Source organism: Choloepus didactylus, chromosome 4 (assembly GCF_015220235.1).
Source record: "Choloepus didactylus isolate mChoDid1 chromosome 4, mChoDid1.pri, whole genome shotgun sequence".
Classification (NCBI taxonomy): Eukaryota; Metazoa; Chordata; class Mammalia; order Pilosa; family Megalonychidae; genus Choloepus; species Choloepus didactylus.
The window spans coordinates 34,659,438-34,682,021 of NC_051310.1; the positions used below are offsets into that span (position 1 = coordinate 34,659,438).

The 22,584-nt window shown below is 47.5% G+C and overlaps 1 protein-coding gene across 2 annotated transcripts in view; it reads right to left on the reverse strand.

The window, feature by feature from the left end:
- The window catches only part of JDP2 (Jun dimerization protein 2), a 40,588-nt gene that overhangs the window by 10,729 nt on the left and 7,275 nt on the right, over nt 1–22,584 (reverse strand). For both annotated transcript variants that reach the window (XM_037832263.1, XM_037832265.1), the window contains exon 2: nt 20,338–20,561. In XM_037832263.1, the coding sequence (XP_037688191.1) occupies nt 20,338–20,538 (201 nt within the window). In that variant the 5' untranslated portion in view covers nt 20,539–20,561. The remainder of the gene's footprint in view (nt 1–20,337; nt 20,562–22,584) is intronic.

A 22,584-nucleotide genomic window follows, 5' to 3' on the forward strand; every position in this document is an offset into this window, starting at 1 on the left:
AAATCCTCTTGCTGCTATTGAAGAGCTCATTTTCTTGACCTGTCCAGAGATGCAGGAAATAGCTGTTTTGAGGTCCTACCAGAAATAAAATAGGAGTCCAGCAATGTCCCTCAGCCTTCTCCATCCCCCATGAGCCAACTCCGGGTCTTTCCGTCCTTGCCTGGTGGCATCTATGCCAACTGACTTGGACCATTTGGAGACCCTCCCCAGCCTCCTCCAGGCTCTTCTTTTGTCCCCAGAGTGAAGGCTGCCGCCTCCTCCATCTTGATGCTTCTTGAATTCTTTAGAGCATTTGGCATGAGTGGGTGAGAGACAGCAGAGAGTGTTTTCACCACATACAGCTCAGACGTCTAAAACCAGAACCCCAGAATGGGAGATGATGGTATTTTTTCCTGCAGATACAGCTGGAAGAACCAGGACTTCGAGGAGGAGGCAGCTTGACATTCAATATATTTAAGGAACCATGAAGTGGGGGTTGAGGGGACGGAATGGGGTGCATCATTCTTAAGACCTGGCTCTGACTTTGTTTTACCCAAATTCTCAGGATAGCCTTGATGGCGAAGTCATCTGTGTTGGAGCAGTGTGGGCTGCCCCTCAGCCCTACTTTGCACTGGAGGGACCGGCTTGAGGATGCACAACCATCAGGCCCCCCGTTAGGCATTCCTCCTCACTGCCACCCCTTCCTCAAGCCCTTGCAATGGGGGCAGGAGGAACCCAGTCCCTGCCCACAGCTGACTGCACAAGGTGTAGATGGCTGAGCCAATCTGGAAATTTGAAACTGGACTCAGAGACGCTGCGTCCTGGCCTGGAGGGCATGCAGGGCCAGACAACCAGCTTCAGCCATCTGCCTGAGAGGCAGAAAGATCTAGATTCTGACAAATGGAGAACAGAGAGACCAGAGAGAAACAAACGCTCAGCTATACTGAGGGAATCAGAGAGAGAGAAAAGGGGAATGAGTAATAGAAAAAGCAGAGCCTGGACCAGGGCGAGGCGCCTCGGCTTAAGGAGGGCTTCTGTGCCAGTTTGAATGTATTATGTCCCCCAAAACACCATTTTCTTTGATGTAATCTTGTGTGGGCAGACGTGTCAGTGTTGATTAAATTGTAATTCTTCGAGTGTTTCCGTGGAGATGCGTCCCCCCGCCCCCAACTGTGGGTGATGACTATGATTCGATAATTTCCATGGAGGTGTTACCCCACCCATTCAGGATGGGTCTAAATTAAATCACTGGAGCCATATAAATGAGCTGACAAACAGGAGGAACTCAGTGCAGCTGAGAGTGACATTGTGAAGGGGAGCCACAGCCAAGAGGGACACTTTGAAGATGCATAGAAGCTGAGAGAGAGTAGCTGCAGCTGAGGGACAGTTTGAAGACGGCCAATGAAAGCATACTCTTGCTCCAGAGAAGCTAAGAGAGGATGCCCCAAAAGCAACTGAGAGTGACATTTTGAAGAGGAGCTGTGGCCTAGACAGGAATGTCCTGGGAGAAAGCCATTTTGAAACCAGAAGTTGGAGCAGACACCAGCCACGTGCCTTCCCAGCTAACAGAGGTTTTCCAGACGCCATTGGCCATCCTCCAGTGAAGGTACTGATTGTTGATGCCTTACCTTGGACACTTTATGGCCTTAAGAGTGTAACTGTGTAACCAAATAAACTCCTTTTATAAAAGCCAATCCATTTCTGGTGTTTTGCATTCTGGCAGCATTAGCAAACTAGAACACCTTCACCCTCAGGCTTGTGCAAATGCAGGGTCAGCATCCAAGAGACGGCGCCCCCTTAAAGGCTGTGCACAGGGCACCTCACTTGCTTTACCCTGATACCCACCCTGAGAGAGAGAGAGCTACAGACAGAGAGAGGCAAAGATAGAGCTACAGACAGAAGAAAACAGACAGAAAACAAATCAGAGAAATACCTAGAATGCAGAGAAACAAAGATGGGTGGAGAGAGACAGAAAACAGCAGAGTCGGAGAGCAAAGCACAGAGACATGAGGACCAGCAAGTGGACAGACTGACAGCACACACAGAGTAAGAAACTCTTGGTCCTCCCAACCCCACTCCGTGGTGAGGCCTGACTATGCCTCCTATCCTTAGGGTCCATGAGGTGTGCCCCTGCATCTGTTCTGAAAATGCCCCCTCTGGCCTGGAGGGAATCTAGAAGGTTTCTGCCTCTTGCCACTGCAAGGTGCCCAAGACAGCGGGGTCAAGTCAAGTGATGCCTGGTGAAATGAAAGGACCGGAAGGTGGCAGTGATCTCAGGGAGAAACCCTTGCTTCAAGGACAGCTGGGAAGGTGGAGACCCCAGAGAGGGGCCCCTGAGTAGCAGCCGTGAGCAGAGGGTACCATTGCAAAGCAAATGGAGGTGGGCCACCCCAGTCGGTGTCAAATCCCCTGGGCTAGGGGGTCCCAGGAGGAAAGAGACAGTTCACTCAATGGAGTCTCAAGAGAGTTTAATGAGGAAACTATTTACGGAGAGGTGGGAGGAGTTAGGGAACTGAGGATAGCAACAGTGAGAAGCCATTAAGATTGCAGGCCTGAAGGATGCGGGAGCAGAAGTGATCCTTGGAACCTGGGGACAGCTGAGGCCATAGCCATGAGACAGTTTCACCAGACAGGAGCCGTGGCCTCCAGTAGAGGAAAACACCACTGCCTAACCAGCGCCCAGCAGGGAGCCATGGAGGGGAATAAATACCCCAGACTCTCTCTGCTGGCTGGTGCCTCCTCCTGGCCAAGCCCAACCAGAAGCCAGGGTGCAAGGGATGCTGGGTAACACAGTCCACGGAGGTTTTCCTCCTGGGCATGGAGCAGGGTGGGATGGGAATGGAGCTGATGGGCACATGAGAATATTCCACGTGTAGCTCTAGCTATGTGACCCCCACAAGCCCGTCAGGGCTGAGAGGCAGGAGGCAATGAGAGCAGCAGCCAAGAGGTTCTTGATCATGAGCACTGCCACAGTTGCACTCACTCCAGGACTCACAGTGTGGTCCGCCCACGGCAGCATCAGCATCACCTGATGCAGAATCTTGGGCCCCAGACCTACTGAATCAGAATCTGCATTTTTAATAGGACTCCCAGGTGGTTCATAGACACAGTAAAGCTTGCTCTAGAGGCCATTAAAGGGCTGCTTGAGTTTCTCTCCCCAAGCCTATTCCTCCCCAAGTTGTTCTCAATTCAGTGAACAGCACCACCATCTACTTGGCTAGTTGAGCAAAAACAAACCTGGAAATTGCCCTCAGTCCCTCCCTCTCCCATGGTTCATTTAGCAGGTCATGTTGATTCTACCTGCAAACTGTATCTCCGAGCCAGGCACCCACATGAGTCCATCCCTGCTGCCTCCACCCTGGTCCCAGCTCCCACCACCTCTGCCTCGGACAACTGCAACAGCTTCCTAAGGACTCCCCTTGTCCACTCCGGCCACCCCCCTCTACCCTCCCAGCACACACATCAGCCAGAGAACGAGCTTGTTAAAACAGAAGCACTCATGCCTCTCCTTGGCTTAAAACGCTCCAACAGCTTCCATCACACTTGGAACAAACTCTGGGCTCCATCTTGTGGCTGGAAACCTGGCCCCACCTGCCTCTCTAACCTTCCATTGCACCGCTCTCCCCTCCTTCCCCGTCCCCAAGCTTTGAACTTCTTTTGGATCTCGGAGAAGGCTTTGCTTGACCACCCTAATCTAAAATAAAGCCCCACTCCCACCCCATTATTATCACCGTTTATTTCTTTCCAGATGCTTTGTTCATCTCCTTGTCCGCCCACCATGGAAGCAGGATCTTAGGATCTTTCCATCTCCTTCATTGCTATTACCCAGCAACTAGATCTCAGCATGGCACGGAAGGAGCCCTTGATGATATTTATTAATTAAATCGATGATCTCATTTAATACTCTGGGTCAGTAAACCACCTAGGACAGTTCTATTATCCTCCCCACTTTTACAGGGGAGGAAACTAAGGATATCAAAGCTGCCCAGAGGTTGACTGACAGCTCTCAGTCAGTCTGAGAGATTCGAATCCCTCGAGGTCTGAATGCCTCCTGCACTTAAAAGGGTGGGCGGGCTGCATGAACCTACCCCTACCCCATCCTGCCAGGTAACAGGCACCCCCGCCTTTTCAGCTACAACCTGGTGAAAGGAATCTAAAGACAATGCAGCAGCAGTTTCCACTCTAAGGACAATGATCATATTATTCTTCCCTATTTGGACATTTTAAACAAAAAGTACTTATTGCACAATGAACATTAAGGCTACACGTTTTAGGGAGGAGGCCTCACCTAATCTAACCCTCTCCCATGGTCACGATTCCCAGGCCCCATCTGCAGGCCATGCAATTTTCACACAGGGGTGGGTGTAGCCCAGATGTGATTCTGAATCCTGACTTTTCATAAGCATCTTCAAATATATATCTTGCGGGACCCACAAAGAGATAGAATGAGAATGAGAAATGACACTTTTCAACCCAAGGCCTGGAAAACAGAAGCATTCAAATGCACAAAGCAATAAGAGAACAGAGCAAAAAGGGAGGTGACAAGCAAAAACAGAGGGAGTGGGGGGTGGGAACTAGCACGAACTAGAGCAGTGAAAGCATGAAGGGCTTTATCTCATACTGAGAATTGCAGCCAGGGGCCGAGAATGAGGCTTATCTGAGGCTCATGGTGTCAGGGGCACACCATGGGCTTTGGGGGGTGGTTCTTATAGAGACCTGGGTTCCCCAGCAACTCTGCTATGGGTCAGTCGTGCACTCCTGGGCAAGCCACCCATCCCTCACTTCTTCGAGCCCTGCTGCACAGGGCTGCAATGTGGCTTGGAAAGGAAACCTGGGGAGGGGGAGAGAGAGTGGGGGTCCTTCGGGGCCTGCGAATTGTCATGAGCAGGTCTGAAGGGACAGCCCTGTAGCCTCCTAATCAAGCCCTTGATTCAGATTACCCAGAGAAACAAGCCAGGCCCGGGGCTCCCCAGGACCCGCCTTACACCCCCTCTCCGGCATGGAGGAGCCACATTTCAACACCAGGGACCCACAAGCACCCTGGGAAGTAAATACCCAAATACCAAACATACCAGACATTCCCCCACATAAACATGGCTGCACTGAGCCAGGGGCTGCCGTCCTCCTCCGGTAAGAGGGCAGTCCAGGGGGCAGGCCTCACCTCAGCCTCCTCCCACCCACCCAGGGAGGGAAGAATGAGGAAACCCCAGGGGCCGGCTTCCAACACCCACACTGACCCCTTACCACCTGTGGGGGCCAGGCCCTCCCCACCAGCATCTCCCCAGGGGCTCTCTGCCCTCCTCTCCCCAGGCCAGAGTCAGCTCTCCCATCTCCCCTAGCCAGGCCCTCTCCCTCCCAAAGGCCAAAGTCTGAAATCTCAGCTGTGAAATAGTGGGCTGTTTCAGTGAACAGTGGGCAGGGCTGTAAGAGAAAATTTGAGACAAATTGTTGGTCTAAAGGCTGGGGCTGCAAATTCAGTCATAGGGAAGGAAGAGGGTTGGCTGAAGTGTGCTCCTCCCCACCCCAGCAGGGACACCCCAAGTAGCCCCAGTGCAATACAAGCCCAATGTGGTCAAATCCTCCAAATTTTCAAGACTAGTTGAAAATGTGAGTTTTTTATGTGAAGTCTCCCAATTTTTAAGGTTGGCAACTAATTGCATTTTGAAAGAACACTGTGTGAGCCAAACAAAACACATCTGTGAGCTGCTCCTGCCCGTGTTCTGCTAATTTATAACGTCTGGTAGGCAACAGACCCCTGCAGGGTCTGGAGTAAAAGACCTGGGTTCCAGCTGTGGAGATGCCGTACTTGGTGGCCCTGACCCATCAGGTCATTTCTCTGGTCCTATGCTCATCTTTAATAAATATAATAGCTCCCACATCTAGCTAACCTTCAAACACGTCTGCAAGGTGGGTTTTAGGGGCCTCATTTTACAGGTGAGAAAAGCAAGGCGCAGCAGTGTCTTCCCCAGGTACCAAGCCCCAGGAAAGACAAGAGCTGTGATTCTACTCCATTACACCAGGCTTTCCCAGCAGTGCATTGGACTAAATTCTCCCAAGTGTCCCTTCCAGCTCTGACTTCCTGGTTTTTAATCATCCAAGTTTCAAGGTCAGGGTTTGCTAGATTGAGGTGAGTAGGAATGAGAAAGACATCCTTCCACATCCCCCCGTAAGAAGTTTCTGCTTTTCAGCAATAGTCACTGGTAGTTTCATAGACTCTTAGAGCCAGAAAGGGGCTTGACGAGCAGGTAAACCAATCCCTAGATTTTTTAGATGAGGACACTGAAGCCCAGGGAAGGAAGCAGATTGTTCCAAGGCTTACATTCGAGGGCAGGGACTGGGTCCTCATTGACAAGTCCAATGGACACTGCTAGGTCTGTGCTCCTTGGCCTCCTGGCTGTAACTGCACGCCTCCCTCTTCCTTGAATTCTCTGTACCTTTGATCCATGACCCTGAACTTGTCTGTCCTCCTCTACTTCTCTGAACTTTCCTTTTTCTAGCTCTTGCTGTGATCCTCATCCAGCCCCATTCAGACTGATGTTTCCCATGGTCCTAACCTTTGCTTGCAGCTCTTCTCACCGTATATGCACCACCTATGGGCACCATTTTTACTGACTCTTGTGGCAATACCACCTAAACACTAATGCCACCCAAATCATTATTTTCAGACCCCATCATCCAATTGCCAGCTGGCCAGCTCAGCCCAGATGTCCCTCAGCCCCTCAAAGTTAATGCATCAAAATCTTGATCCTCAACTGGTTACTTCATCTATATTCTCCACTTCAGCTTTCACAGCTGCCCACCCCTTCACTGGAGTTGGAAACCCAGGCCTCTCCCCTTGCTTATCCATTACCTCCAAATTTGATCACACAGGCCATCCAACTCAGTATCCTAAATCTTTCTCAGATTTGCTCCCCCCTCTGCCTCCCCACTGCCACTTTCCAGCTCTCTCTCTGTGTCCTGGACCACTGCAACACCCTCCTAAAATAAGAGGCCTTCTGACGCTTGATTGTAGTAGATTGAATTATGTACCCAACAAAGACTTGTTCTTCATCATAACCTGCACTGCTATAGGCGTGCACTCATTTATTTATAAATAAGACATTCTGAAGACGTTGTTTTTAGTTAAGGTGTGGCCCAACTGAATCAGGATGGGCCTTCATCTGTATTTCTGTAGTTCTTTATACACAGAAGAAATTCAGACTCAGTCATTCAAACAAACACAGGAGGAATCCAGGGATATTGCCTTGGGACGGAGGCAGAGATGCAAGCCAAGGAACCCCAGGGATCACAGACAGCCAACATCAGAACGGTACAGACATCAAGGCACAAGTATAGCCTTCCTGGGGCCTTGATTTTGACCTCTAGCCATGGGACAATAAATTCCTGTTGTTAAGCCAAACCCTGTGTATGGTATTGTCATGGCAGCCTGGCCGGCTAAGACCAAGGCCATCCTCCCTCCTCCCTCCTCACCATCAGAGAGCTCTTTCTAAAATGCAAATCCCATCCCGTTACTGGCCTTTGGGGGCTCCCCTTCACTCTCAGGTAATGTCAAACTAGATTCCCCCGTGACTTGGCTCCACTTGCTCTGGCCTTAGCTCCTGTCTCTTCCTACCCTAACCTCGATGTTCCTGCCTCTATCTACCCCATACTTTCCATGGCCTCCATGCCTTTGCTTCTGCTGTCCCAGGGCTTACTTCTCATTCTGTATATTCAGCTGGAGCATCACCTCCACAGGAAGTGCTCCCTGATTCTCATCCCCTCCAGGCTGGAAGGCGTCCCTTTGCTCAGGGCTCCCAAAGAACTTTAGGCCTATCCTAGCTCCTAATGTGCTGAATTACATCATCAGTTTTTGTCTTCTCCAACTAGACTGGGAGTTGCACAAGAGCAAAGTGTCCTGCTGTCTTGCTGACTTTTTGGGTGCCCAGGAGCTTGCTGAGTTTATGGCAATTAGTAGTGCTCTGTAAATGTCTGCTAAAGGGAGGATGCACAAAGCTCTGGTCCTCAGAGCTGGTGACCAAGAACCCAGGAATCCTGACTTCCAGCCCTGGGGCACTTTCCACTCCAACCCAGCTGGCCCAAGCCCCATTATATAATCAAACACATTCACATACAAATGAACCCATGCTTTAAGCTCTGTACTTGCTGGAAACATCAAGCCAACCCAGCCAACCACAAGGTGAAGGCTCTGAACAGGAGCTGGCAGAGGCAATGGCTCCACCTGCCAGATGATCCCCTCAGCACTCCTGCCTGGAGGTGCAGGTGGACAAGCGATCGCTCAGCATCTGCAGAAAATGGTGGGGAGAAGCAGGTCTGTAAACTAAGCTCCATCTTGAGGTTCCAGAACTGAGAAGACCTAGAGATCACAGATCCCCTGCATCCTCGGGTGAGGGAACTTGAGTTCAGAGAAAGGAGGTGAGTCTGCCCAGGTCTCTGGGTCAGACAGTGGCAGGGCCAAACCAGAACACCATGGCTCTCTGAGCACAGGCAGGGGTGCCTTCTTCCTGAACTGAATATAACCTGTGATCAGGGTACCCAAGCCCATGGGTGGATCCGTCTGAACCAACCTCTCTGTCTCCTCACATTTCGGCAAGCTGATGCATTTTTCTGACCTCAGTCCTCCCAACCATCCTTGTCCACAACAAAAAACCTTCTCCTCGGTTAAGAGAGCCCATAAAACAATAGGCCACAGAGGAATGAGGTTGGGTTATACAAACAGAGTAGGGAAGGGCCATTCTGTCAAAATGCAGCAGAGAACAGTCTGCATCCACTGCTAAGAAAAGAGAGCATTATGTTTGGAACAAAGCCCGAAAAAGCCAGCACACATTACAGACAGTTCTGCTAAGGAAAGAGCAAACATTGCTACTACAAAAATGAGATAGAGATCCAGAAGACATAGGAAAAATCACCTTGGCATGAGCAGAAAACCTAACACCAAAGAGATGATTGCTGGAAAATCCTTTTGCTGGAAAAGAGCTATTTGAAGAATGATGGCTTTTGTTAAAATATGTCTATTTCAGGCCCATTTCATATTTATGGCTTAGTGGGGTTTGGTTTTTCACTAGGCAATCAATCTATTTCCTTGCCCAACTGACAATCTCTTCAAAAGATGAGAACAGGAGAGAAATAGTGGCTCCCACAAGATTCTCCTCTCCCCTTCTCCAAAAGACTGGTAAGAAGCAGAATATACATGTCAGGGAAAAATCAGTTTTCTTCTCAAAAAGAGTTGTGAGTCTGCCAACCCAATAATACAGTTAAACACATTCTTTAATAAAAAACAACAAAAAGCGATGCCATATGCCTTGATTACAGTGGGGCAAAAAATCTGAGAGACAAGAGCCTCTACAGAATTATCACAATTAAATGAAAGTGCAGTCGTTGCAAAGAGTATGTATGAACCAGACCGTTCTGAACGTCTCGAGTTGACCAGAGTGGAAGAATATTTTAAGAACTATCCTATTAAAGCCTTTGGAAGTCATTTGTCTTCCATCCTGAAGGTGAAAAACAAGGTCCTTGGCTTAATTATTCTCTACCGACACAGTTCTACTTAATCTGTATGCAGGGGGTGCAGCTAAAACACCGATTTCAGCCAATTTATTTCAGGCATAAGGCACAGATAACAGACAAATCACCAAGCAGAATGGGTGACCTCTAGTTCCCGGGTACTAAATGTCAGCTACTGAAAATCCCACCGAGATAACCACAGCCCAAAGAAATCACAACCTGGTCTGGAGGATGGAAGGGTGATTTTTACCATGAGTGATATGATGGATGCAATTAAAATTCAGAGAGGGGATAAAGAAGGGCTTTGCAGCACAAAGGCATGTGAGGTGGGGTACAGAGACCCCCAGTTCTTAGACCCAGAGCTGCAGCAAATGAGGGCTCCCTTGGGACCAGAATGGCTTATCTGATTCTCCCTTCTTAAAAAATAAAGGAGCAGCCCTTTTGACAAACCATTTACCTAATTGGGAAGTCCTTTAGGGTGTGAACGCTGCCAATACTTAGGATTTCAAGGCATGGAAATACGTGGTTTGGAAACACTGAAATATTTCCTGAGACTCAGAGAGCAACTCCTGCCTTACCCAGATTTAGGGAACATGCATGCCATAGTGAATACCCATACCCATAGGCAGGCAGATTCCTCCAGGAAGCTGGAGGTCAGGTTTGGAGAAAAAAGTGGTTTTAGACCCTTGGAGCCATTTCCAGGTAGTACTGCAGCCAGAGCTGGAAGGGATGGTGGAGGTCGGTCATCTAAACATGCAGGGAGCATCAGTCTCCTGGAGGACATGTCACAGCCCCGATTGCGGGCCCCACCCTCTTGAGAGTCCCATTTAGTACTTAGAGGCGAGACCGAAGAACATGCACTTCTAGCAAGCTCCCGGGCACTGGTGCTACTGGTTTGCAGGCACCACTGAGAGTAGCGCTGCTGTACATCCATACATCTATACACCAGTACAAGCTGGTTTGGGCAGCAGAAGCCTCTTTCTCAAGTGACACCACCAAGTACTAAATAGATAAAGGCAGTATTTTATTACAGGACTCGTGATTGTATCATATACCGGTAATAATCTTTCAATGGGAACAATAAGGTATGTTTGGGTTGATGCAAAAAATCAGAAATACGTGGGACACTTACATGTACATGACAGCCTCAGCATCCAAATTATTCCTGTCTTTTGTTTTCCTTGCACAGAGCTCCAAAAATTCCAGATTGACCCAGATCAGCATGGTTTTACTATATATATATACATTACATATATATGTAAATGTTTTATCAGCTTGCTTTGCACTCTCAGGAGACTCTCATATCAATTAAAGAGAAGTAGCAGGAAGAGCTTTGTTCTGAAGTCTACCTGAAATAGGTTAACCTGGTAACAGAAGTTAGCTTGCTGGTCCTCTCCAAGGCATCAGATGTGGTAACTAATGGGGATGGGCATCACATGGCTCTAGTTTTTTCTGTTTTATTAATAGAATAAATAAAATTATGCTCTTAAAATGTGACCCTGGCTAGTTGCTTAATCTCTATGCCTGAGTTACCTAACAGCAAATAGTACTAATAATATCTCCTCATAGGGTTGTTGAACAGATGAAAGGAAACAAAGGCTGCAAAAGCAGCTTGCAAACCATAAAAGCACGTTGCTCATGTGAGCCTTCTGTTTAGAACCCAGATGTCCTCCCTCCTTTGAAAACCTGGACTGGTTTCTGCAGTACCAGGGGTTTCACCCAATGACTGACTACAGGTTAGAACCACCTGCTGGCCCCATTCAGACCAACTGGATCAGAATCTCTGGGCCACAGGTCAATATACTAAAAACGCTCCTCAGGTGGTTCTAATGAGTGACCAAGGCTGAAAACCACCTTCCATACCATATTTCCTCCCAATTTCCATACAAAATCGGTCAGATTTCTTTGTTTCTGGATGGCCACTGGCAATAAAAAGGAAAGTGGGAACATACCCCCAACCAGTTCCTGGCTTTTCATTGCTATGATTAGAATCATAGCTACTAAAATTCTGGAGCACCCACTACATGGCTGGTTGCTGGGAGTTTTTTATGTACATCATCCTTTTTAATCCAACCCACAACCCTATGGGGTAGATATAATTTTCCCTATTTTTTAAACAGCTATATTGAGATAAAACTCAACATTCCATACAATTCACTCAAAGTATATAATTCAGTGGCTTTTAGTATATTCACAGATTTGTGTATTCATCACCACGATCAATTTTAGAACATTTTCATCATCCCTAAAAGAAACCCCACATTCTCAGCCATCACACCCTTCTCCCTCCAACTCCCTATCCATAGGCAACCAGGGTGACTTCTGTTGCTATAGATGTGCCTATTCTGGATATTTCAAATAAAGGGAATCATGCAACATGTGGTCCTTTGTGACTGGCCTCCTTCACTTAACATGTTTCAAAATTCATCCATGCTATAGCATGTATCCGTACTTCATTCCTTTTTATGGCTCAATAATATTCCACTGTATGTATGTACCACATTTTGTTTGTCCATTCACCAACTGATAGATATTTGGGTTGTTTCCACTTTAGGGCTTTCCCGAGTAACACTGCCATGAACTTTCATGTACACATATTTGAATGGACATGTTTTCACTTCTCTTGGGTATATAGCCAGGAGTGGAATTGCTGAGTCATGTGGTAATTCTATGTTAAGTCATTTGAGGAACTGCCAGGCTATTTTCCAAAGCAGCTGCACCATTTTATTTTTCCACTAGCAGTTTATGAGGATTCCAAATCTTCCCCATCCTCACCAACATTTATTCATTTTTTATTACAGCCATCCTAGTGAGTGTGAACTGGTATCTCACTATGGCTTTGATTTGCATTTCTCTGATGGCTAATGACATGGAGCATCTTTTCCTGTGCTTACTGGCCATTTCTGCATCTTTGGAGAACTGTGTATTCAGATCCTTTGCCCTTTTTCAGTTGGGTCATTTGTCTTGTTTTTATTGCATGGTGATCGTTCTTTACATATACTCTAGATACAAGTCTCTTATCAGATATATGATTGTCAAAAATTCTCTCCCATTCTGTGGGTTGCTTCTCACTTTCTTGATGGCCTTTGAAGCAAAAGTTTTTCATTTTGATGTTGCTGCTCATACCTTGGGTGTCATATCTATGAATCCTTTGCCAAATCCAAAGTCATGAAGATTTACCCCCATGTTTTCTTCTAAGAATGTTATACTTTTAGCTCTTACATTTAGGTCTTTGATCCATTTTGAGTTAATTTCTGTATATCGTGTGAGGTAGGAGTTCATCTCCCACATCTTTACAAGGGAGAACATTAAAGTTCAAATGTCTAGTAGCCTCTCCAAAGTTAAACTGTTCCAATGGAGAGCCTTGTCTTGCTACAAAGCAGCAAGGCTTTTTCCTGGGGGTTGGGGAGGAAGGGCTATGGAGGCAAGCCATGGGGGAGCTTGTCATCCAGAGACCACCTGTGTAACAAGCTTAGTAAATGGGACCCTGCAGCCATGGAGCAAAGCACAATAAGCCCCAGCCTAGTGCAGGATGTGCACAATCTCGAGGGGTTGCTAAACCCAGAAGAGGCCATGACCTCCCTGCCAGCACCTCCCCAGCTGCCTGAATCTGTCGGTATGTCCTTCTAGGTCTCTGTGCTCTGACCTCAGGCCAAGTCTTCTTGTGCCTTTTGGTCACAGTAGAGGGGGAGAGACTTGACTGGCTCCAGAGTTGTCCAGCCAAGTTTCCCAGCTCCGAGTCATGATGTCAGTGGATCTGGGGATGGCAAAGGAAGAGGACTGGCTCTGATAGGGCTGCTTTAAAACTGATGGTTGATGGGAAACCAGCAATAACTTTAACATTCCAGGAAACATGATAAGGGGTCACAAAAGGCAGTTTAGGGGAAAGCAGAGGGTTGAAGAGCTGAAACTCCAGCTTCATCTAAACTGCATAAACAACCAGAAACAGGAAGATCTGTTTGCTTCTCTGAAGCCCAGGTCAGAGGCTCAACACATTGGAAAAGCCAGTCCTGTCATAATAGGTGATTTGCTACAGATAGATCCTCACCCCCTTCTAATAAAGGTAATTTACAGACATACTGCTCTCTAGCCAAAGGTCATCTTTAAACTCAGCAGCTCACTTAATCTTCACAACAAAACTCTATGACTTTTAGTCAAGGTCCAAGGTCAAACCGGGAGAGAACGATGCAGCCAGACTTCGAGCCCACAGGCTTGAACCCAAGCCCTGAGCTCTTCCCAGGGCCCAGAAACGGTCCCTCTGGTCAGGAGGCCAGGTGGGTGCCCGGCACCCACTACACCTGGGCATCTCCAAACACTCAGGCCACCCACCACTTCCAAGGGCAAAGTACCCTTAAGGAAATAAAAACCCAAGGAACACTTTTCAAATCAATGGTAAAAACTAACTTGCCTATTCAAAACATTTGATGAGTGAATCACAATCACGTCTTTTGTTGGGCATCTTACTGAGTGCCAGGCATTATGCGAAATCATTCACCCACATTAGTTCAATTATCACAGCAAACCCTGAAGTTAGGTACTTTATTACCCCATTCTTATAAATGGGAAAACTAAGAAAAATCCCTGAACTTTTCAGAGGTGTCTGATTTCTGCTAAGAACATACAGATCCAGCCATGTCCCTACCACCACCTCTCTCTAAGACAACCCAGTAATAGAACAACAGTGTGTATGACCAACCTATGATGTTAAATCAAAGTTTCAGAATCCTTGTAAAAGCTCAGGGTATGATATGAAATAAGACTCAATACTATAGGGAATAATTAAAAACCCATTCGTAGCTTCCTTTAGCTATCACTCCTCCTCTCTCAAATTTAATTGTGTTAAAAAAAAAAAGCTAACAGCTTTTAAAGATGTGCTAACAAAGTGAAAGAACTAAAGTGGAAACTCAGGATTTCAAAGATGAGTTGGGAGATTCTGTTCCAAGAAGGGACAGATTGGATCTCTCTTTCTACCAAGCAAATATAAGACAGAAAAAGCATCTGAGTCAGGGGGAAGAAGGCCAAGACTATTCCAAAGAGCCCCAAATTAAAAGCCAATTATGCAATGCTTGCTAAAAAATGTCAGTGGGATGTTTTTATGATTTAAATCACTAAAAACAGAAGCATGCTTAGGCCAACATTTACCAAGCATATTGGCTGATTGGGGGCAGCATTTTGTTCTTAGGCTAAACATGGGTGAACATCTTGGTCTCTTCTGTGACCAGACTCTGGGAAGATCACCTATGGCTGGGAGTGGACAAGCCTTCCATGGCCACCGGCAGTCCACGGATTCAGATTCAGACTTCATCCACTGGTGAAAGCCTTTTAAATGTTCTCCAGAATTCCTGGGGAGTTTGAGAAACCCCCAGTGTGAAATCTGTGACAGCTAAGGTCTCTTAAACAGCTCTAAACATGGCGAGGCCACAGATCCAGTCACCATGTGGAATTCATGCAGATGTGCAGGGAGCTGCACCAAGTGGACGGGCCAGTCCACAATGGTATGTAAACACTGACCACTCAAGGTGAACTCCTAGGAATGCTCCCTGGCAAGGATCAGAAGAGCCTGCAGGGATACGAATGGTTTAAAGCCAGGTTCCCAAATGCATCCAGGTAATCTCTGAGCCTAGTAAATGTACGGATTCCCTGGCTCTCCTTTACCCTCAGAGATTCTGATTCCATGAACCTGGGGTGAGTTCTGGAAAATCTGTGTTTTTAAGAAGTTTCCCAGATGGTTTTGATGATCAACCAAGTTTAAGAACAAGTGATTTGATTTTCATTGTGTTCTCCTTTTCTGTCTGAAGCTGTTTAAATTCAAAAAAACAAAAGGACACCAATGAGATACACCTACTGAGATGGCTAAACTCCAAAACACTGACAGTACCAAATGCCGACAAGGATGCAGGGCAATGGGAATGTTCATTCACCACTGGCGGGAATGCAAAATGGTCCTGGCCAGTTTGGAAGACACTCAGGCAGTTTCTTACAAAGCTAAACACAGGCTTACCATATGATCTACTAATCATGCTCACAGGTATTTACCCAAATGAATTGAAAACCTGGGTCCAGACAAAAACCTGCACACAAATGTCTACAGCAGCTTTATTCATTGCCCCAAATTGGAAACAACCAAGATATCCTTTAATAGGCAAACGGATAAACAAACTGTGTTTCATCCATATGATGGAACATTATCCAATGATAAAAATAAGCTATTAAGCAAAAAAAAGACATAAAGGAAACCTAAATGCATTTTGTTAAGTGAAAGAAGCCAGTCTGGGAAGGGTATATACTGTATGTTTCTGGTTTTATGACATTCTGGAAAAGGCAAAACTATGGAGACAGTAAAAAGATCAGTGGTTGCCAGGGGTTCAGAGAGAGTGGGGAGGGATGACTAGGTGGAGCCCAGGGCATTTTTAGGGCAATAAAACTATTCTGTATGGTCCGGTAATGATAGATACATGGCACTATCCTTTGTCAAAACCCATGGAACAGCACAACACAATGAGTGAACCCTAATGTAAATTATGGAGGTTAGTTAATAATATTGTATTAATATTTGGGTCATCAATTGTAACATATGTACCACACTAATTCAAGATGGTAATAACAGGGGAAACTGTATGGGGGGGGCAGTGGGGCATATAAGGAAACTGTACTTTCTGTACAGTTTTTCTGTAAACCTAAAAAATAAAATCTATTTAAAAAACAAATCGGCAATGCTTTGTGGTAACAACCGAGATACAGAAATTAAGGGACAGAAAATTTAAGTGACTTGTCAAGTTGACACAGCTAATTAATCTTCAATCCAACAAGCATGTATTAAACATAGAATCCATGTGAGGCAATGAACACGGTCTGGTGGAAATAAAAAAGAAATGTAGTCCCCACCCTTGGGACCAACACACTGTCCAAGAACTCAAAAGCAGGCTGTGATGCAGACTGTGTGAAATGGGCTGGGTCCAAGGCAATAGGGAGTAGTGGGGATTGAGATGTACTAAAGACTGCATGCTAGTACACTGAATGTCTGCTACTCGGCTCCAGCCACTCATTCTCTCATTGCATGTAAGGGTGTGGGCCTACAGTGGCTAGATATTCTGGTTTTCTTAAGAGAAGCGAGAAAGCCCACGTTTCCTGACTTTTAAATATAGCAACGTATTCGATTAAAAACACACATACACACAAACCAATAACACAGTGTGAGGGCCAAACAAAATTCATCTGTAGCCTGACTCCTGCTCATGGAATGATAGCTTGCACCCTCTCTCCTCAAAGGTCATCAAGCCCAACTTCTCTTGAACTTGTTGAGTCCCCTCCAGAGCACTGCAGAGCTGCAGAGAGGGTGAGGGGACCCAACTACCAAGCTGTCAAGTGAGTGAGTGGTGTGTGTGTGTGTGTGCGCGCGTGTGTGTGTAAGGGTTGGGCTTCTGGCTTCCATCCCCTCCCTACCAAAATGCATTCCAGGCAGAGAAGGGGTGTGGCCTTTGCAGCCACAGCCACCCACTCAGAGATGACACAGGAAGAGCCAAAATCTTCCGGCCAATAGGGACTGACTGGTTGACAAGCCCCAACGGTAAGAGGCTGCAGAAGGGAACAGAGAAGGAAGGAAAGCTCTGGAGAAAGCCAGGGAGGAAAGCTGTCTTGAAAAACAATATGGGAAAGGAAAGAAGGACAAAGAGGCAGAAAAAGAAGCAACGTCTCTAAAAATCCCAGAGCTCAGAATATAACATCCCCAGATTCCCTGGCCAACCATGAAAATGAGAAAAATGAGCACAAAGCACCTTCTAATTCCTCCAATTTGTTTTTACCAGGGTGCTTCTTGCATTTGGACATGGCCTAGGAGACTGCTAGCCTCTGCAAAGCGGACAGTCCAACAGCCAGCTCAGACAGGGCTGCCTGCAGCTGCAGCCCGGTCCACTCTCTCTCCAGGGCCTGGGAGGCGAGGAGGCTGCAGAACTGCAGGGCTCAGCACTAACAGAGCCATGTCATCAAAATGACTGAGTGTCTGGGGCCAGGTTCATCTGGCCTCCCCAGCCCAATGGAGTGCCAATTAGAAGCCTGGAAGAGTCAGAGAAGGCACACGAGGCAGCCCAGCGTAAGGCTAGGGCTCTGGCTCTCAAGTCAGACTGCCTGGGCTCATTTCCCAGCTCTGCAACCTTGGACCCCTCTAAACCTTGTTGATCTCATCCGTAATGTGGGGATAATAACAACAAGAACAACAAGAATGATTATGTGGTAGGGTTCCTTTGAGAGTTAAATGGCATCATTCCTGGTGCATACATCCCTCGATGCCAGTGAGACCCGGCTATGTCTGCCCTCATCATCGTCATCACTCAGGCCCCAGTTCCTCCACTGTCCAGTGGTGTAACCCTGAGTGACTTAACCTGCCTCCCTAGGTCTCAAATTCCTCTTCTCTAAAATGGGGATAACCTGGTTACTGGGATTGTGTAAGGAGCAAATGAGATATGCATGTTAAACAGTCAGCAGCACAGGGCCTGGTACACAGCAAGTGTTTAATAGATGTGAGCTAATATCTTATTATGCAAGAGAGTCTACTAGTCGAAAATGCCGATTTCAACCCACTAGAGGCAGCTGGCCATATAGGAACAAACCTTTGGAGCATAAGGTTCTTTAGCAGCAAGTCTTTCTCCTTGCTCTCTGTTTTTCACTTGCTGCAAGAATTAGCTTGCCCCATGCTCCACCTTGGGTCTGACCTAGGAACCACTTAGAGGTCGGTTCCCAAGACAGGGCTGACCTTACACAAGGTCAGCAAGACCTCCGCTGCTCCATCCTGCCTCTTGACCCCCACAAAGCTGCAGTCTGACAGCGTGGGAGAGGACATGCAAATATGCCCTAAAAAAGGCTTGTTATTTTCACGGCTTGGATGGTGTGTGTTGTGGGGGCCTGTGAGGACAGAACGTCACTGTCAGGTACAGGGCAGATGCCACCAATTTGGGGGTGGCTGTGAAATATAAAAATACCCAACCCAAATAAAGGACTTTTCCAAAAAAATAAGGCGGGGTGGGGGTGCCTTTGGCAGAGCAGGGAGGTGATAACTGGCTCCATGCAAATCCCAGCTGGGCCAGCCCCTGCCCCAGGCGCCTGGCTCTTCCACAGCCTCACAGCCTCAGTGCCCCAATGGAACTGTTCCCTGGTGGTTTAAAATGGCAATTATCCTGTGGAACGACCCAGCGAGGATGCTTTCAAGCTAGGGGGCTGAGAGGGTAAACAGCAGAGAGCCAAAAGGCAAGGAACCTCCATCAAGAAAACAGAGCACTAAATAAGTCAGGAAGTGCTGTCGGCAGCATGTTATCTACAAAATCAATTCAGAAGAACATAATCACAGTCAGCTCTCCTCTCCTAATCAACTGTCTGTAGCGGGCACCAGCAACACACTTAATCCACGTGCCTCGGCCTCAAATGTCTGTAGTAGGGGCCCAGGCATTTAGGGTACTTGAATGCAGCTGGTGGTAACAAAAGCAAAAATCTGGGAGTGGGGGAAAGCAGAATCAGGAAAGCAGGGACATGCGGGGGCCTCTGGCAAACTGGAGAGAGGATGTTTTCCTGTTTGTGACGTGGCTCTCTCCAGGCCATTTAGCTGCTGCCATGGCAGAGCAGGACACCCTGTGACCAGATCTTCCAATTTTTAAAACCAAAGATTAAAATCCAAATTTTCAAATGAAATGTAGGTTGACGTTTCTTTTAAAATATGATGCAGGACAAACAAAACGCACCCGAGAGCCAGATTCAGCCCACAAACGGCCAGTTTGCAACCCCTGGCTGAGCCCCCAGCAGACCACACCTTTCTTTCCAGTCTCTATGGTGACCACAGGTTCAGGGGGTATGCAGTGTAGGGGGGTACGGAACAGTTGTTGCATAATATACTCAACTCTCCCCTGCCGGTACCCAGAGACTTTGTCCACTCAAGAGTCCCTCCCTCTGGAACCTCCAACCCTCAGCCCCCACTTAGACACGTGTTTGCCTATGAATACTGCTGCCTCACAGGGCAGCTGCACGCTTGATGCTCAGATGCTTCCCCTGCCCCTCCCCGCCCCCACTCCAGCCACCTCTCTACCTTCCATCGCTAGCTCCTTCTCCCTTCTCCCTTCCTTCTCCCTAAGCCGCTACCCTGTCAGACCTCTGAAGAAATGACTCTGCTGGGGGCCCTTCCTGGAGTCTCCAGATCGCCAGTCCTGGGCAAGTGGCCTGGGGTGTGCACAACACTGATGCTGATCCCCACTAGGGACTTCTGCTTCTCACCAGTCCCCAGGGAAGAGCTGCTCTTGTGCAAGTAGGCTTGTGAGGGCTGCAGCTGCAAGGGATGTGGGGAGAGGGCAGTGGGGGGGAGGAAACTCCATGTGTGGGTCCTTTGCAGATGCCACCTAAGGGTTATGATGCTTGTGACTTTCTTCTAAGCCCCCTCATTCAGCTCCAGCCTGGGGCCAGCAAGGAAGAGGCAACGATGTGACTAATCATAATCTTAACAGATAACCCAACAGTGACATTCTGCTTATACTTTTCAAAGCACAAGTACGCTTGCATTATCTCCCTTGAGACTCAAACACCCCAGAGAGAGTGCCACGATCTTATTCATTGTTGTTATTACCATCCTTCTCTTGGGTTAAGCATCCCGCCCCAAGAATCACTGAAGAATCCTGCTGAAATGCAGATTCTGATTCAGAAGGTCTGGGGTGGAGCCCGAGATTCTGCATTTCTAACAAGCTTCCAGGTGATGCCTGGAGGCTGATGTCTTCAGGCCACACTTAGAGCCACCAGGCTCAGGTCGCACAGAAAGTTAGAGGCAGAGCTGTGATCCCACCCCAGACCTCAGACTCCTGACTTCTCAGACTCCTGACTTCTCACCTCACTTTTCACGGGCTGGGGCCTCTTGCCCAGTTTCACCTCCAGGAAGTGCAAGGGGGCGATCATGGCCCCAATGTTGCGGATGTCGGCGTATTTCAGCTCCTCGGTGGTCAGAGCCGAGCTGGGGAGACCGGTCAGGGGGCCGAGCCCTGGCAGAGAGCCCGCAGTCACGGAAGGGTCCCGGATCTGCCCAGGCATCATAGCAGGGGGAGCGGCAGTCCAGCCTGGAACAAGAGGGAGAAGAGCAAGACAAGCGCTGTCAGCCTGGAAAGCAGCTCCAGAAAGGCCCCATGTCTTGCCAGGATCTTGTCCCTTCTTTCACCAATGTTCCCCTCGACCCCGCCCCCCACCCCTCCCACTTGATCTGAAGCCCAAACTGTTAGAGGAAAAGTTGATCAATTAATTCACACCAAGGTTATCCTTGGTGCTGCCAGGAATGTGAGCATTTTTTTTTAAAGGAAAGCAGGAAGCTGGCAATGCTTAACTCAATTCTAGGCCACATTTATTCAGCATTTACCATGTGCTATGTACTGCAGTAATCTTTCCATCAGCCCCATAAGACTGGGTCAGGCCCCTTTACCCAAAGGAGGAAGCCAAGGCTTGAAACAATAACTTGCTCAAGGTTTGCACAGTTAAAACTGGTGGAGCTGGGATTTAAACTGCAACATATTACCTCCAAAGAGAGTAGAATATAACAGTGGAATCTCAAGCACCTTTGCACCTGTTTAAGAGGGAGCTATTTTTGGTTTGGCACAGTGCCTCCCCTCTCAGATCACACATCCTATTCTGCATGCTTGTTGAGACACTCGGAATATGAGATGAAGAAAATCTAAGTTAAAGGTGAGTGTGAGTGTGTGTGTACGTGCGTGTGTGTCTAGTATCTATGAGAAAGAGTCTGAAGCAAAGGAGACAGAATCACTCATCATGAGCTGTCCCAGTGGAACTCTCTACTAGAAAAGTCCTCCACAGACTCTTCAATATCAAAGCAAACACATATTCTAGCTCTGCCAGACAGAAGGCTGCAAGGAAAGGAAGATCCAGGCATGAAAGGACAAAATCAGACAGGTCCACACCAAGGTAATTCTTATTTCTCTTTACTCTGGGAAGCACATGGGTAAGAAATAGTCATTTCAAGACACAAATGACAGTGAAGAAAGCTTGTCTGTCTGTGAGGCCAGACTCATCCACCCATCCACCCCCTACCCATCCACTCACCAAGTCATCCATCCATTCATCCGATTATTGACCACTCACTAGGAACCACGCACTGGGAATACGGAGATCAAATGGCCCAGTCTTGGCTTTTAAGCAGACTTGTAAGTAGAGATTTAGTACAAAACTGCTCCTGAATTCCAATCGTGTAAAGGAAATCATTTTCTCCCCCTTCCCACCTCCCTGCCCAGGCCCATAAAATGAAAACTCCCATTGTCTTGGAAATACTGGGAGGAAAGCTTTGGTCTATCCTTCCATCTTTACCTGCCTCCTTCCACGGTGAAGTCATGTAGTTGGCTTGGCCATGAAATCTGACCTCCATTGGACCACACTTCTCTGTTGGGCACTTAGTCTATGCTTGTGGCCACACTTTCTTGGGGCTCTTTGCCTCCCATGGGAATGACCCTGAGGGTAACCCACATCCCCCTGCCCCATTCAGGTTCTAAGTCTAGGTTTCAAGAGAGGCATAAACTAGGGAGCCCATTTTGGCTACAAGTCCAGGTTGCATTCTCCATCCCATCCAGCCTTTAAAAAAAAAAAAAAAAAAAAAAAAAAAAGGTGAAATGTAGCTCCCTAACCAACTCTTGTGTCTCTTCCTCAGTAGGTTCTGAACTCTGAGGAGAGAAGCAGGTGGAATAATTTGTCCCCTCCAACCAAAAAGACCTCCACTATACATTGCTTTGCTTCAGCAAAGGTGCCTGTGAACAGACAATGGATCCACATTTCATCCCCAATAGCCCAGCTGCACCTGTCCATAAAGTCATTTGAACAGAGTTCCCTGCCTTTCACTCAAGTTTCTATGTTGTCGTGATTCCCGGACACTGTCATTTGTGCTCTGCTTACTCTACCTCCCACACCTGGTCCTCTCAGCCCCTCCTTCCCACCCCATCCTTTGTCCCTCTCCTTAGTATTCAGGGTCCCCTGGGCTGTCTCATAAAAGGATCTAAGACTCATTCAATTCAAATTATAGTTTTAGAACTGGAGGAGGCTGTGTTACTCACCTAAACCACCTCCTCATTTTGCACATGAGGAAAC